Here is a 16164-nt window from a genome sequence, read left to right on the forward strand (position 1 = left end):
ATTAGAAATCATACTTTTTCAGTTTCTTAAAGATTGGAGTTTTATAAAATAATTTTTGTATTTTACCCATTCTCAACATGATAGGATTATCTCATTGTTCCATTTTACTTATATTCTGCCTCATGATCTGTTCCCTTCCATCAGTCTGGGGATGGTGACCTTTTAAGAAAGACTCTCAAAAGTATGCCTTTAAGGCAAACTTCCCTTTCTAGCATCACATTCCCATTTTCAATTGCCTGCAGGACTATTATACTTTGCCCCAACCACACCTCAAAACCAATTAGTGATTAAGTCTTCCTTTTCTTAACACACCCTCCACATCTCACTGAGTGAGACACTCGGCAAAACATACACATTTTCTGAGTCCTAGCTCCACTATGTGTAAAATAGAGATAACTCATCCGAGAGGGTTTCTTAAAAACTCAAATGAAACTATGGATGTAAAAGCACCTTGTACAAGATAGTACACAGTAGAGTCTAAAAAAATACTGGCTTCAGCAACTGTCTTTCTGCTAAACACTGAGCTTCTTGAAGAGCACACTGTATTGAAAATTTAGGAGGTGTTCATAAATGCCTTCTGAGTAAATGAGTAGGTGAATTTTTCTTTCCCAGAATAGTGATTGTTCATTCTGAGTCACTTCCAACTCTTGCTCATTGCAGTCCCTCTGTCCATTTCTGATCCCAGTCTCCCTTTTCTAGCCCGGGTCTGGATCAAGTCTGTACTGCTGTTACTGACAAAAAGAAAAAGAAAGAAAGAAAACTACACACAGTCATCCCCAGTGGTCATAAGCACTTCAAAGATAGTATATATAATCAGCCTGTACTGGAACACAGAGGCCAGAGATTGGGAACATCACCAGATTTCCTGGGGCAAGAAGATATAAAGGGGTCCGTCCACAAGCAAAGTCCAAAGGAGAGTTTATTGCTGCTAGTGATATGTGTAGCACTTCGATGTGACACAGAGATGGTAAAGAATGAGCCTGCGATGCAGGAGACCAGAGTTCGATCCCTGGGTCAGGAGGATCCCCTGGAGAGGGAATGGCAACTCACTCTAGTATTCTTGCCTGATAATCCCATGGAAAGAGGAGTCTGGCAGGCTAGTCCATGGGGTCACAAAGAGTCAGACACGACTGAACAACTAACACACACACACCACACACACACACACACACACAGAGTGCTAAGTATTGATGCTAAGAACATAACAAAGACTAGAAACCAAGCAATTACAAGTACTCTTGGTCAAACATGATCACAGTAAGTGAAGTTCTATAAAAGAATGATCAATTACACTAAATCAAACTTGTAGAATGTTTTGAAGAATACGGAAGAAGGAAAATACTGAGACCAGAAATCTAATAATAATAAATAAAAATTAATAAAACAGTCAACATATACTTCTAAGGGCAGATTCTAAATTACCCAGAAATTTTGCCTTTTAAGATAATTCATGGCAACAATTAAATTCACAGTTAAGCTTCCAGATTACAGGAATAATCTTCATTTTTCTTTCTTGTTCCAAGGATCCCATTCCATGGGGAGAAAGGTATAAGGAAAAACAATAACTTTCATGAAATAAATTGCTTAGAGGCAATGGGCTGGTTATTTTACCTTTTACAATTTAAACCCTTTCATGTTGTGCTTTGAACACACACAGACACAAAACCAATTTGAATCTATTATCCCTAAGACAATCAGAAAAAAAAAAAAAACACTGCAGAGAGTAGACTATCAAAAGAAAAACACCTATATATGTACTGTGACAAATGTTTTATATTAGTGTACCATTCATATCAATTTTATGGAAATCAAAATATAAACTAAATGAGTGGAGATTTCCTGTGCTGGCCTGCTTCCCAATTGGCTCCTGATCTCTGCTGCCACCATCTCTTATGAAGTTCCCTTTCACAGTAAGTAGAGATGACCTGTGTAACCAACAGGATATATTTATATAATATGTGGCTAGGTCAAATAACACACTGCGGCTTCCGCCTTTCTCTGTCTTGAATTGTTCACCTTAGAAAAAGCCAGCCACCATATCACGAAGACATTCAAGTAACCCTAGGAAAAGCCCACCAAGGAAGAGCTGAAACCTTTTGCCAAAAATGAATGGACTTATAGGCATGTGAGTGGGCCACCCTTGAAGCTGATCCTGCAGCCTTAATGAAGCATCCACTAGGCAGCATCTCTTGCAAATATCTCACTGCAATGTTATGAGACACCCAAAGACAGATACACCCAGAAAGCCATTTCTGAATTCCTGACCCATATCCACTGTGGGGTAAGAAGTGTATTGGTTGTCTTAAGCCATAAAGTTTTGAACAACTTACGCAGCAATAGATGAGTAATATACTCAATATAATTTTTCAAACTTTGAAGATGCCTTCTTTAGGATGGCTCAAGAGCAGGGACTGTGCTTGGGAATTCTGATTAAAATTTCCACAGAATACACAGACTGAAAATCTAACCCTTTTCATCTTCTGGTTTTCAGCTAGTATAAATGAAATTGACACCCTAAATCAAGCTTTCAATTAACCAACCATTCTTTCACAAATTAAAACATCACTGGTTCCTAGATGATGCATAAATATCCACTACTCATGCCTGCAAACTATAATGTTATTATCCCATTTTTAATTAACTGTTAAGACCAGTGAGGCAGTATATACATCCAGGAATACTAGTCAGAAGTTGTGGATGGGGCCACTAAGAGGGCTTTAAAATCACAATTCACAAAAACTTCCATGGGATAAATTGTTTAACTGGGGAGGAGAGGAGGGGAAAACCCCTCCACATATACTTTCTAAGTACTGGGAGGGAGGACCACATTTCTGTTTTGAGTTTCGAAGTGCTAAAAAATTCACACTCGCTCTCCCCTGGGTACTGAAAACAAACAAAATAAACAGACCAAGAAGAAAACCATTAAGTATCGCCTTTATTAACTAGGAAAACCGAACGTAAAGTGCGAATACCTGAGACTAAAAGAAGATTCGCTCTCCCTTCCTGTAACATTCGGACCAGTGTAGGCAGAGCAGTCAGAAAACAAGGTTTTATTCCTCTTGCCTCCCGCAGTGGGCTTGAAGGAGCGCGCTTAAACTCAAGCAGGCTCGGAGAGTAACGGGAAGTACGGAGGCCTGCAAACTTAACAGACGCCTTGAGGAACCTGAATCGCATCAGTCAAGTGCCCTGAAGCGCCACACATTCAGGAGCTTTGGATATTAAAAGCCTAAATATAAGCATAGTCTTCTCCCGACTCCTGGGCCCCCGCAATTCACCATCCACAGGAATCTTACAGCCACAGCGCGGCGCTGCTATGGGGAATACGTAGGTTAAAACTAAATTAAAAGGAAAAGAGTGTTCAGATCATGGTGTGGGTGAAGGCGCGAAACGAAGAGCAGACCCCCATCTCGAGGTCCACCTGACTGACAGGCGGCCCAGAAACCGCGGACTCAGGTAGAAATACACCGCACCCAACCCGGGGCGAGAGGCAGCCCGGAAGGCAGAGCCGGCCAGAACCACACCCTTTACAGAGCAGGCTAAACCCCGGGTCCGCCCACAGAGTCGCCCCGCCCAGGCTCGAGAGGCCCCGAATCCTCCGTCCGTCCCGCCGGCTGCCCTCTTTCGGTCCCGGAGTGAGGCAGGGAGAGTATCCACCAAAACGTCAACTAACCCCTCGGCTTCCCTACGTTACTTACCAGAGCCCGCGCCGGTTGCGATTTGGGACACCCAAACCATGGGTAAGGGACCCCGAGCGCGATGCCCGCTGGGAAATGTAGTCCTGCGCTCCGATGGCAGCTAGCGCTCGAAAGCTCTGGAGCGTTTGTTTAGCTTTGCCTTTACTTCCTCCGAGGCCTTGGGACCACCCCCTGCCCCGCTCCGCCCTGGGCGGCGCAGTGCACGCTGGGTGTTGTAGTTTTGGTTGGGTTCGGTGGTTGACGGCTAGAACGGAGACGCGCCGTGGAAACGGAACTCTCTGACCTCATTGGACGCCGTGCCCCAGCATGCTCCTGCGCAGTCCGGGCTGGCGTCGTAACGCCTCGGGGAAAAGGAAGCGGACGGGGCCGCGAATCGCTGCCTGTGGCTTTTAATTTTTCTGCTGACTGGATTTGGTCACTGATTCTTCATCTTTTGTCTGTTGCACGCATCTCGCCCTCCCCATTTGCTTCCCCACTTCTCGGATCCGGCCCTCTGGGCTTACACGCCAGTTCTCTCACTCCGCCGTGAGCCCCTGCTGGTCCCCGGGCGGGCCTGGCAAGGAGGCGGTAACTATGGAGAATATGGCGGAGGAGGAGCTGCTGCCCCAGGAGAAGGTGGAGGTGGCCCAGGTCCCGGTCCCGACCCCGACCCCGGACTCGGCTCGGGTCCCAGCTCCGGCCCCGGATTCGGCTCCGGTCTCGGCCTCGACCCCGGCCCCTGCCTCGGCTCCGACTCCGGCCTCGGCTCCAGTCCCAGCCCCTGCCCTGGCCCAGGCTCCGGCCCTGTCCCCGTCCCTAGCCTCTGCCCCTGATGAGGCTGAAAGCAGTAAGTGCAGGGAGGCCCAGATCTTTCTGCCGCAGGAGAAGCAAGAAAATGCTCCTTGCTGGGGAGTAGGGGAGGCCCTTCTTCACTGGGATGGTTTTTAAGGGGGAGAAGGCAGTTTTAGCGAGATGGGGGGAGGAATGAGGGACCCGTATAGCGGTAAAAACGGGTACAGGGTGGGGGGACGGCATCTCCACAAACCTCGGGGATCTCACAGGGAAGGATCTGTGGAGGCCAGTGGTGCTGCAGGTGGAAGGAAATAATGGGATCGTGAACGTCTTCGTTAAAGGGGGGCTTTTTCTGTTACAGAAATTAGAAGTTACACCTCATTTGGTAGTTTCCCTCTCAGCCCCGTCTGCCATATTTCCCTGTGCCCTTTAAAATATGATAGAGTAACCGAGTTTACTGTAGTAGATGCTAACTGCCAAGATTTAGAAACCGTTGCTGTCAGTTAGGTTTTATGTCTAGAAATAGACACGAGATGGGGTTTTTCTCATTTTTTCTTCAGCAGCTTGCCTCCAAAAAGAATTTGAGGCTGACGAGTAGTTTTGAGATAGTGACTAAATTATAGATGTTTTCCCTCAGACGTAAATACCCATCGAGTTTTGTACGTTTCTCCAAGTAGGCTGTCGAAAATTAATAGCCTGTATTAACTGTGCTTGCATGTTTTATAAGTGATGGTTTATTGGACCATAAAGGAATTTAAAAGATTGATAAGTAACACTTTATTAAGAATAGTCTGAACATTTTTAAACGTAAGCTCTGAGAAACTTTTCTTTAGAAATTTTGTCCCCAAATTGACCTTTATGCTTTTTCTGAATCATAACAACAACAACAAAAAATCTTAATATGTTGTCTTTCCTACTTCTAAGCCAGTTTTGAGGTTAATGTTTAAAAAACATTTGGATAGTTATAATATAATAGAATTACTTCTGTAATTTTTAAACAACATACAGATTGCTATAGTAAAGAGTAGGGTGGGTCACAGAAAAGACAAAGGTCAGAATGCCTCTTGTAGGCCTCTCCTCATCACAGGAGATCAAAGCTAGTAAGTGCTAAATAAGGCCAGTTGTTTCTTCTGCAACTGCAATGGGGGAAGAACAGGTACACTCCAGAGTAAGGTATCCTCCTTAACTCACCTCTAGATGTGGTCTTTTTATGTTAATCGGATGTGATTGAGCAGCTTTAGGGGATGTATGCTTTCTCCACCTCCCTGCCATCATGAATACATTAAACATAGTTTGGGAAGATTTATTCATATATTCCAAATTTTATGAGTATTTAATTTGAAGAATGTGTGATGTTTGAAAAACCTGAAAATGCATTTCTGGAACAAATAGTGATTAAGAAATTGGAAATGCATTAGAAACGTATTAATGACATTTTAAAAATTATTTTTAGATGGTCTAGTTAGCCCTTTGAAATCAGTCTCATATAGGCAAGATGAAGATGGCATATCTGAAGTAGAATTGAAAATTGAGGAAGAAAAAGAAGTTTTAAAAGAACCGCCTAGCATCTTGGAATCATCTGATTTAATAAGAGGTTTGCCTGTTGACTTCTAGATTACTAGTGTGTTACAAAAAGATTGAGTGATTTTAAGTACAGATTGATATCTACTGTCTTGAACCAGAAAGTGACTTTAGAGATGTACATAGGCATTTTCATGAATCTGTTGGACAGATCTTTAGAGTTTTCTTCAGTAGTGGACTACAGGATTTTCAGTTTTCTATCTTACCGGGCCCCTTTTACTTACTCTGTACTATTAGTAGTTAGAATGATTGCAATAAACACATCGTTAGTAGTACCATGTATTTTGTTTCACACACACAGACCTTTGAAGTATGGAAGCCAATGATTTCAAATTAAATAGGTTGGTTTGTACATACAGACTCATCATTGCCTGAATCTTACTGTCTGACCCAGTAATTAAAGATTTTTGATCAAATGGGAAAACAGTTTATCTGTTTATAGAAACTGTCTCGTTGTAAGTCATTTGAACAATACCTGATATAAGAAATTAACCAATAGCATTTGTTGCTGTTTGTGTTTCTCATTTTGGAACTAGGTAAAAATATATTTTAACAAATTTTAACAGGAATGTCTGATAAGGGCTGAATTGAATTCCAAAATTTTGACTCCGTGTGCTACTGCACCCAAAGAGACTAGTGATTTTTTTTTAATTTAATTTAAAACTAGTGCCTGCTGTGTGCAAGTTACTGCACTAGGCATTTAGCCATTACAGAGATGAATAAAGATGTAGCCCTTGACTTCTTACTGCTTATTTGTAGATGAGACAAACAAGAATGTAAATTGTATAGAAGGGAAAGCAACTGGGAGTGAAGCTTGGAGAGGAATAGGCAGGAAGACAGCAGCGTGGAGAAATTATGTAATCCAATTATGTAATATTAAAGAGTCCTGTGGTTTATCCCATTGACTCCTAACTCACTGAAGATCTTTTCCTATCAGTTACCATCTCTTGAGTCTTATATATTCAGAATTCTACTTTGTTAACATTTCTTTCCATAGGGTTACAATGTTCAGGTGTCTCTATCCTTAAAAAGAAAGAAGCAAGTTAAAATCCCATCTCTCTTTTTTTTTTAATACTAGCAGACTTCTTGAAAATAATCTATGCTGATTTTCTGGACTTCATTTCTCTTTCCAGTTCTGTTTGTACTCTAAAAACACCTCATTGAACCTTCTTAAAGGTCACTAGAAACTTACTAAATACTAAATCCAGTAGTCTTTTGATCTCTACAGCTATTTGTGGTATTTACTGTTAGGCACTACTCTTTTACAGTCCCTTCTCTCCTGGCTTCTGCATTATCTTGATTCTCCATACCATTTTTTCTTTTTGAAGCTACCCTCTTGATTCCTTTTCCTCAACGTCTCCTATACATATATTCATCCCTCCATACCTCACTTCAAAATTGTATCCATTTTTGTTAATCAGTAGTGGGTTAAGCAGCATTGGGGAATGCATCCCACATACTACTAATCAAGAATATGTTAAATATATTTTGGAATGATTTATTCATTTATTCCAAAATTTACAAATACGTAATTTGAAGAATAGTGTAATATTTGAATAACCCGAAAATGTGTTATTGGGACTGAGTTTTGGCTTTTTTATCCTCGGTTTCAAAACATTTCCCCCTAGGCTTTCTTACTGATGCTCTTAGTTTCACCTAACATGCGTATTTATGAGTTACATCTATTCAGAATCCCTCCTGACCTTCCACCACGATTCAACTGCCTACTGGATTTGAGTACCTAATTCCAGTAGTAATCAAACACACTGTGTAAAAAACTAAATTCCCATTCTCTTTCCTCTTCCTTTCTGCCAAAACTGTTTTCTGCTTCCTTTTTATTGGTTAATAGTGCTTGTATCAAAATCTCAATTTTTCTTTAATCTTCACCCTTTCACATCCCAAGTCCTCTGCTGCTTTTTTTTACCTTCTTTTTCTAGTACCTTTCCATTACTAATTTCTCACCTAAATTATTGATCGTTGGTACTACAACTAGAGATTCTGAAATGCATTTAAATCATATCATTTATTTACTCAAAAACCTGAAAAGACTTAACATTACCTAAAGAGTATAGTCCAAACTAACTTATATACAACTTATGCCTCCCATGATCTGTACTACATTTTTGGCTTCACTATCTTTCCACCAGCCCTGTCCCCCAAACATACTACTTTCCAGCCAGGAGTGGTAGAGAAGTGGCTGTATGTTTTTACACCACATGCCTGTTTATTTCAGTTATAAGGTTATTTCAGTTTATAAGGCCAGACACCAAATCTCTACTTACTGAAAATCTGTTTATATCTTAAGTCTTGATCAAACGCCGCTTCAGTGAAGGCTTCTTAGAGGCACTTGTTGGAATGAGTTATTCCTTCCTCTGTATACCCACATCATATTTACCTTTACCCCTAAGTGTTCATTCATCTTGCCTTGTATTACCGTTAGTAGTTAACGTGTTTATCTCTCACCCGATTGAAAATTGTTTGAAAACAGGAAACCTGGCTTCAGTGTTTTATACAGACTAGAAACATTTTCTGTAACACCATATTGAATAATAAGATAAAATTTGAAAGCTGTGAGGTTATACAGTGGCAACTCTTTGACTTCTGAGACACACTTGTCATTTTATAAACTGAGTTTTCTGCCTAGGTACTAAGGCACTGTGCTATAGGAAATGAAAGTGTAAAATTCTGTGTGATGTGATAAAATGAAACTGAAGATGGAATACGTATTGTTAAAGCATAATTTTCTAACTCTTAAACTTTACTTTCAGAGAGACACATCTCAATTCAAAGGCAGCTTGCTGATTTAGAGAAGTTAGCTTTCGTAACTGAAGGGGATTGTGACTCTGCCAATTCACTGAACTCAGATAATCTTGATGCAGGTATTTCTGTCTTTGGAGGGTTTCTGGTTTTTTGGTTTTTTTGGTCAGTTTCTAATGATTTGTCACCTTTCTACTCATGAAAATTTTGGTAAGCATGAACTTGTTTATTTCCACCAAACTAGGGCAGAAGTAAGATAATGTTTTTTAACTTAGGAAATGGTACCCTTCTATATGTAAGGGCACTGTGAGATAAGTTATTTCACAGCCCCTCAAGGAAATTACAGTCTCATGGATATATAAGGGCTTTGATAGGAATTAACATTTTACTATGAGTAACAGAAATCCAAAAAATCGTATGGAGGCTTTTATTCTCTCATAAGAAAGAAATCTCAAGACTGGCAAAGTAGAGCTGGTACAGTTTCACGATGTTGTTAGTGCCCTGAGCTCCTGTCATTCTACTTTACCATCCTTAGTGCTTGGATTCCATCCTCAAGATCTCCTCATGGTTTTTTGAAGTAGAGACTATATTTTAAAAATTGTGCTTATACTTGCAGTGTGCTATATGTGAAAGATATTTGCTGGATTAAAAATTGAGTTATTGGGACTTCCCTGGTGGTCCAGTGGCTAACACTTCATGTTTCTAATGCAGGGGGGCATGGGTTGGATTCCTGGTCAGGGAACTAAGATCCCACATGCCACACAGGATGATCAAAACAAAAACACCCTGGCACAGTCAAAAAATTTTTTTAAAAAATTGAGTTACTATTTCTGTATATTTTATTGATTTAAACCTGGATTTGAGATTTTTTTTTTAGTACTATTAAAGTTTTTATTAGATACATTACATTTCTAATTAAATGAAACTTCTATTTTGGTGATCCATAATCTTTTTAAGAATATGTTAATAAAGAAGGAAGAATTAACAAATTCAGTAATAGGATGTGTGCTGTGTGCTTAGTCAGTCATGTACGACTTTTTGTGATCCCATGGACTGGAGCCTGCCAGGCTCCTCTGTCCATGGGATTCTCTAGGCTAGAATACTGGAATGGGTTGCCAGGCCCTCCTCCAGGGAATCTTCCCGACCCAAGGATCAAACCCACATCTCCCACATTGCAGGTGATTCTTCACCGTCTAAGCCACCAGGGAAGCCCAAAGCCACTGTAATAGGATACAGAGGTTGTAATCCTGACTCCAGTCTCAGAATAGCAACAATATCACATCCAATCTACCCCTTCCTTCTTTTCATTTTTCTAATTCCACATGTTAACCGTTTTTGTTGCTGCTAGAGTAGAATACCAGAGCTGATACTTTTGTCTGTCTAGCTCCTATCCCTCTGCAAGTGTGACAACTGCCTTTTCCCCTGCCCAAAGTGCAGAATGACATTCTTTCTGGAAGGCATTTTGCCTGGGGGGATGTCATGTAGTTTATCATTTCCTCATCCTCTCCATACCCAGTAGCAACAGAGATATCAGCTCTACACAAAGAGGAGAGTTTTGGGGTAAAAATCAGTCACCGACCATGTCCTAAAACAATTACTGTTAAGTACCTGCTGAGGCAAGAATGACTTCACTTTAATAAATGTTAAGAAAGATGTTATCTAAGGGGTGTGTGTGTATGTGTGTGTATGCATGTATGTATGTGTTTTGAGAGGCAAGGGTGAGAAAGTGTCCCCTGTTAACTTCTTTTGTAGCCAAATTTAAGCATGAATAGCTGGTATATTCTCTGCTTTATTGGTTCTTTTTTCATTAACAGGAAACAAACAGGCTTGTCCACTGTGCCCCAAGGAGAAATTCAGAGCTTGTAATAGTCATAAGCTTCATCGTCACCTTCAGAATTTACACTGGAAAGTCTCCGTGGAATTTGAAGGTTTGTATTTTTGTGTTTACTAAAAAGTGATGTAAATGAAATTCAGGATTTGGTACTAGTTTTGGAATTTTACTGACAACATAATCAAGTATCTTCAGTTTAAAATTATGAAGGATTTAATGCCCCTCTTTTAATGTATTTATTAATAAAAGACCACATAGTTCTCTAGGCAGTAGATATTTATGACACCTGTAGTTTAGTTTGAAAAACAATTATTAAGCATCTGTTCTGTGCTGGGTACTTGGCTTGGTCCTGAAGGTCCACATTACTTACTGAACCATGTTTTCATAAGTTTTACTTTTCCTTTTTTTATTAGAGCAACTACAGTTTTTATTAACTATGATTAACTCCAGTAATAGTTTTGAAGGTATAATAAATGTAATTAAACAAGAAAATAACTGGTATGAATACTGGAAAAGAGAAGATAACATCTCTTTTTTTCCCTGCTGCTGACTTAAACAGAGTTAATGAGAGTTTTTGGAATAATGGTGAGATAAAAGATAAATATTCAAAATCAAAATCAGAGCCTTTCTCTACTCTGGATAAATGGAAATGAGGGAAAAAACAGTTACAACAGTGACAGAAATGGCACAATTTGAGGGAGTAGTTTAACAAGAGGATTCAAGTGAAGAAATGAATGAAGTTGAAGGACAAAAAAACACAATTTTACCAAGTTATAAGACTGCCTAGGGAGAGTGATTCATTGTTAGATTCTGAGGTAGTGAATTATGGATTATATGTGTTTAGTTACTCAGTCATGTCCGACTCTTTGCGACCCCGTGGACTGTAGCCCACCAGGCTCCTCGGTCCATGGGATTTCCCAGGCAAGAATACTGGAGTGGGTTGCCATTTCCTTCTCCAATGGATGATATATTACAGCCTTTTTTTAGAAAGAAATTTGGCAACATTTAAAAAATTTAAAATATTTTTCCACCAGGCACTCCCTCTGCTAAGAGTAAAGGAAGCAATAGACAAAGATGTACAAGAATGTTCATTGCAGCATGTGCTTAGAAACAAAATCTTGGAAATAAAATCAAAGATGATTGAATAAATTATGGTACAGACCATGAAATATTATGCGGCCATTGAGAAGAGTGTTTTAGATCTATACCGGCTTGCTTGGAAGGATTTTCATGGTAAACTATGGAAATAGCAATATATATGATAAAAACGAAAATACTCCCCTCCCCCAAAAAAAACCCTAAACATGTATATACTTAAATTTGTATATGATTATGCAAGTATACTTACTGTGAAATGTGGTTATCTGGAGTTTCAACCAGACTGAATGAAACAGTCATTATAAGATACCCCAAAAAGAAGCCAGAACTAGACCAGAACTATTTTCTTAGTGTTATAGTATTGATAAAAGGTTATCACTAATTACTTAGAGAAAAAGTGAATTAGAGACTAATTCAGAAGCCATACTATCTTATGTTTAATTATTTATAAGAATGTATAGTAAACCATATTGACTTCTTAACAAAAAAGATCTCATTTTAATTACAAAGGTAATTAAGTAATTGCTTTATTTAAGCCATTGTTCAATCTTTGGTCTCTCCTCCAAGTTATTCTCTTCTGTTTGATGGTTCATGGTATTTCTTTACTGTCATGTTCTTTAGGTTGTTGCATTCTTTCATGTGATGGTGATCTGGTAGATGGGGAATATGATCGTTTTTGTCTTTGTGAACAAGCTTCAAAGTAGTTGGCAAATATTTTGAATAAGATCTGCTGAAGGAATAGAAATGAGATAAAGGACAAAATAAGAATGCTTTACCTAGCTGGAGAAGACCGCTTTAGATGTGGGAAAGAAGAACAAGTCTTCAGATTTAGCCATAGAGATGTTGAGATGCATCTAGTGGAGGTAGCCTGGAGGGCACATAAACCTGGAAAGGTTTGGGCTAGAGATACATATTTGGGAGTTGTCAGAATATAGATGGTATTTAAAGCTGAAAGTCTGGATGGAATGACCTTAAAAGTACATATAGGTAGAAAAGGAAATGGTCCAAGGTCTGAGTCCTGAGACACTTTAACATATATAGCTAAGAAAAATGATTGGATGTAAAGTGAACTGAACTACAAGTATGAGAAGAAGGAAGTTAGAGATAGGTTTACAGTTTTTGAGTTAGGAGCAACTGGAAGGCTTTATTATTCATTAAAAAAGTGAAAAAAGAAAGCTGGTCCAAGTGTCAAGTGAAAAGTTTAGTCCTTGACAATAGGTTTTGTTTTGTTTTTTAATATTTTTTGGTTATACTGGGTCTTCATTGCTGTGCTCCGGGCTACTCTTTGTTGCAAAGTGTGGGCTTCTTGTTGCCGTTCCATGGCTTCTCTTGTTGTGGAGCCCAGGGTCTAGAAGCATATGGGTTTCAGGAGTTGGGGCACCTGGGCTCTAGAGCTCAGGCTAAGAAATTGTGGTGCACAGACTTAGTTGCTCCACAGCATGTGAAATCTTACTGGACCAGGGATTGAACCCATTTCCCTTGCATTGGCAGGCAGATTCTTATCCTTTGCATCAGCAGGGAAGTCCTTGACAATAGGTTTTGAAATAACCAGTCACATGTCTTGAGTAGGCAATTGGAAGTAGAGATCTGGCCCTCAGGAATGAGTTGATAATAGAGTTGATAATTTGGGATTCCTTCTCATAGGGGAGATAGTTGCAATCATGAAAGGCATTCAAGTTAGTCAGGAAGTGAGAAAAATTTATGTAACAGATCCATCATACAGAAAATCTACCATTTTAGAGTATGAGAGAGGGAAGAGGATCTGTAAAGATTAAATAGGAAGGACGCGAAGAGAACTAAGTGCTGTATCATTGATGAAGAGGCTGTGTAATAGTAAACGCAGCATAAGGCAAAAAGATGAACCTGAGAAAAAGTCAAGATGGCAAAAAGTAGACGATAAAACTGAGTCCCAAAGAAGCTACATAACTAATCCAAGATAACAGATGTTTTTGGAAGAACCAGATTCTGAACCTAGATCTCTTGTGTATGTTTTTATACCGTGTCATATATAACAAGTGTATAAAACCAAGGCGGTCTCGTTCAGATAAATTATGACATTACAAATATAAGAATAATCCCCATTATTTTTATAAAATTTGGTAGTAATTTTAATAATAATTGAGTTTTTGATGAGCAGTGATAAGACAAGCAGCAATTCTTCATTCTAGGTTACCGGATGTGCATCTGTCACTTACCTTGTCGACCAGTGAAACCAAACATTATTGGAGAACAGGTAATCACATGTTAGATTTGTTATTTTTAGATTTAGCTATCTCTAAAGGAGGTACGATTTTTACTTGCTTTAAGACTAAAATGTGTATATTCAGCAATGAGATTTACTTTTAAGATTTTGTTTTCAAGGGTTTTCAGATTACCGTAGTAGGAAAAATAAGAATGTATGAAAATTGTTGCTGTGTTGAACTTTTCATTTTATAGTTTTTAATTTCAGTCAGATCACCTGCTATCATATGTTCAAAAGGAAAATTAACCCACATACTAATTTTGAAATGGAGAATTTAAGTAGAAAGCACTTCTTTTCTTTCAAAATAAATTTTGGTCATGGAATAAGAGCTTTTAATTTCTGTGGTTTAGTAAGTGTCTTAATAAGTGTTGATTCATACTCATCCTCCCTATGGTCTTCCTCTTAATTTGTCAAAGGACAGAATGAAGACACTTCTGAAATCTCAATAACTTTAAAAAGTACATGTGTTTGTATTAGGATACATTTAACCTTTGGGGAATTCAAATTATAAAATATTTTATGGTGACACTATCCTGAACGCGTATTAGCTTAATAAATCATTATTAGTAAATTTTCCTTTCAGGCCACACAAAAAAAGTAAAGTATTGGGGGAGAAAAACATTTCTTAAGTATACTTTGTCAGGATAATGCTTGGTCCATTAACCCTATCTAAGCTATTTTGAGTATGATAACCACAATGCCATAAATTGTGGAATGTTCTTGACTGTTCTGTCCTTGCCCTGTGATTGCGAGTTAAGAGTAAGAAGGCATCAGAAGCAGGAAAGAGCTATTGGAAGTCTTCTTGTGCTTAACTACATAAGGAACTAAAAAGTGAGAACGTTTTACTTGGAAAAACAGACTTTTTATTATGTCTCTAACACTTAGGAGTGTGCTAGCACTAGCTCAGATTTCCAGAAATCTGGAGAGCCGGTTGTTAAATGTGGCCATCATCAAAAATTAAAATATGTGAACTTACAAGTAAATAAATTATATTAAAAATAAAAGTAATGAATACTCACGACTCACTGCTTCCCAGTTATTTTACTACCTCTGTGCTCTTGGCGTCATTTATATATGTATATACTGTATCTGCATAGCGGCAGTGTTCTCTGCTGTGATACTGCACATCTCTTCCCTAATTCACACTCAGTGATGTCACATGGGTAGCTTGAAATGTCACAGTTGGAGCTTGACATTGGCCGTGGTAGAGTGTTTAGATCACAGACCTGCAGACACTGCAAATGAGGGACTTATTTTGCTGGAGAGACAGTTAAACGTCTGCCAACACACTGCTGCTAGTATCATACCACTTACAAGTGTTGCTAATAGAAGGTAAGAATACAGTTATTGTTGATTAGAATGAGTGGGAAAAAACTAAAAAATTAAACTTGTGACCTGTTGTAAAGTAACATTAAAAAGCAGATGTAATATAGGTAAGGAAATAAAGATACTTTCAGAGTCACATGGCAAAATGAATCCTATCTTCTAACATACTTAAATTCACAACCTTAAATAGACTTTTATTTCATTGTCTTAGTAACTTTTTTATGTATTTAAATTAAATACTCTGTTTGATAGATATCCAGTAAAATGGGCGCCCATTATCATTGTATCATTTGTTCAGCAACAATCACCAGAAGGACAGATATGCTAGGACATGTCAGGCGCCATATGAACAAAGGAGAGACTAAATCCAGGTATATTGCTGGTAAGTTGAGCAATCTCATTAACATGTTAATAAGTAAATCCTTAAACAGTGGTCTAATTATTATTTTTAGACATCAGACAGATAGAATACTGTGAGTTAACCAAATCGTTTAGTTAACTGCTAATCCATCCGGTGTTGTTTTCTTTCTGTGAGACTCCCAAGAGTATAAACAGTATAAACTGTTCTCAATTTAACAGATGTATTTGATACATGAGTAGAAAAAAGCAGCTAATGCCCAGTAAATATAGATATCTTAATGAAAGATAATAGGATTTTATTACTGATGGCTTCTGTACCAGTAAGTGTGTTATGCTTGTTGTTGAAAAACACTGGAAAAAGGAGGTAGAGTGATACATAAAGACTATTTATAGTCCTGAGTGATACCAAGTTATTAGTAGCTTGTTATACTGAGGCAGTTCCCTCTCAAGAATTAAGCCCTTCTGCCCTAAGGCATCCATTATATGTAATGAATACATCTAGA

The 16164-nt window shown here is 38.7% G+C and overlaps 2 protein-coding genes across 6 annotated transcripts in view; one reads left to right on the forward strand and one right to left on the reverse strand.

The window, feature by feature from the left end:
• Positions 1-3852, reverse strand: part of SWT1 (SWT1 RNA endoribonuclease homolog) — a 94522-nt gene extending 90670 nt beyond the window's left edge. For 3 of the 4 annotated variants that reach the window (XM_043485150.1, XM_043485147.1, XM_043485149.1), the window contains exon 1: positions 3696-3852. The gene's annotated coding sequence lies outside the window, so the exon portion shown is untranslated. Of the gene's footprint in view, positions 1-2972 lie in introns of all 4 variants that reach the window. The other variant, XM_043485148.1, reaches the window with a different exon arrangement.
• Positions 3628-16164, forward strand: part of TRMT1L (tRNA methyltransferase 1 like) — a 34546-nt gene continuing 22009 nt past the window's right edge. Inside the window, exons 1-5 of one of the 2 annotated variants that reach the window (XM_043485154.1) lie at positions 3628-3737; positions 8816-8926; positions 10619-10732; positions 13902-13966; positions 15554-15683. In XM_043485154.1, the coding sequence (XP_043341089.1) occupies positions 3734-3737; positions 8816-8926; positions 10619-10732; positions 13902-13966; positions 15554-15683 (424 nt within the window). In that variant the 5' untranslated portion in view covers positions 3628-3733. Of the gene's footprint in view, positions 3738-3928; positions 4522-8815; positions 8927-10618; positions 10733-13901; positions 13967-15553; positions 15684-16164 lie in introns of those variants that run through there. The other variant, XM_043485153.1, reaches the window with a different exon arrangement.

This window comes from Cervus canadensis, chromosome 13 (genome assembly GCF_019320065.1).
Source record: "Cervus canadensis isolate Bull #8, Minnesota chromosome 13, ASM1932006v1, whole genome shotgun sequence".
Lineage (NCBI taxonomy): Eukaryota > Metazoa > Chordata > Mammalia > Artiodactyla > Cervidae > Cervus > Cervus canadensis.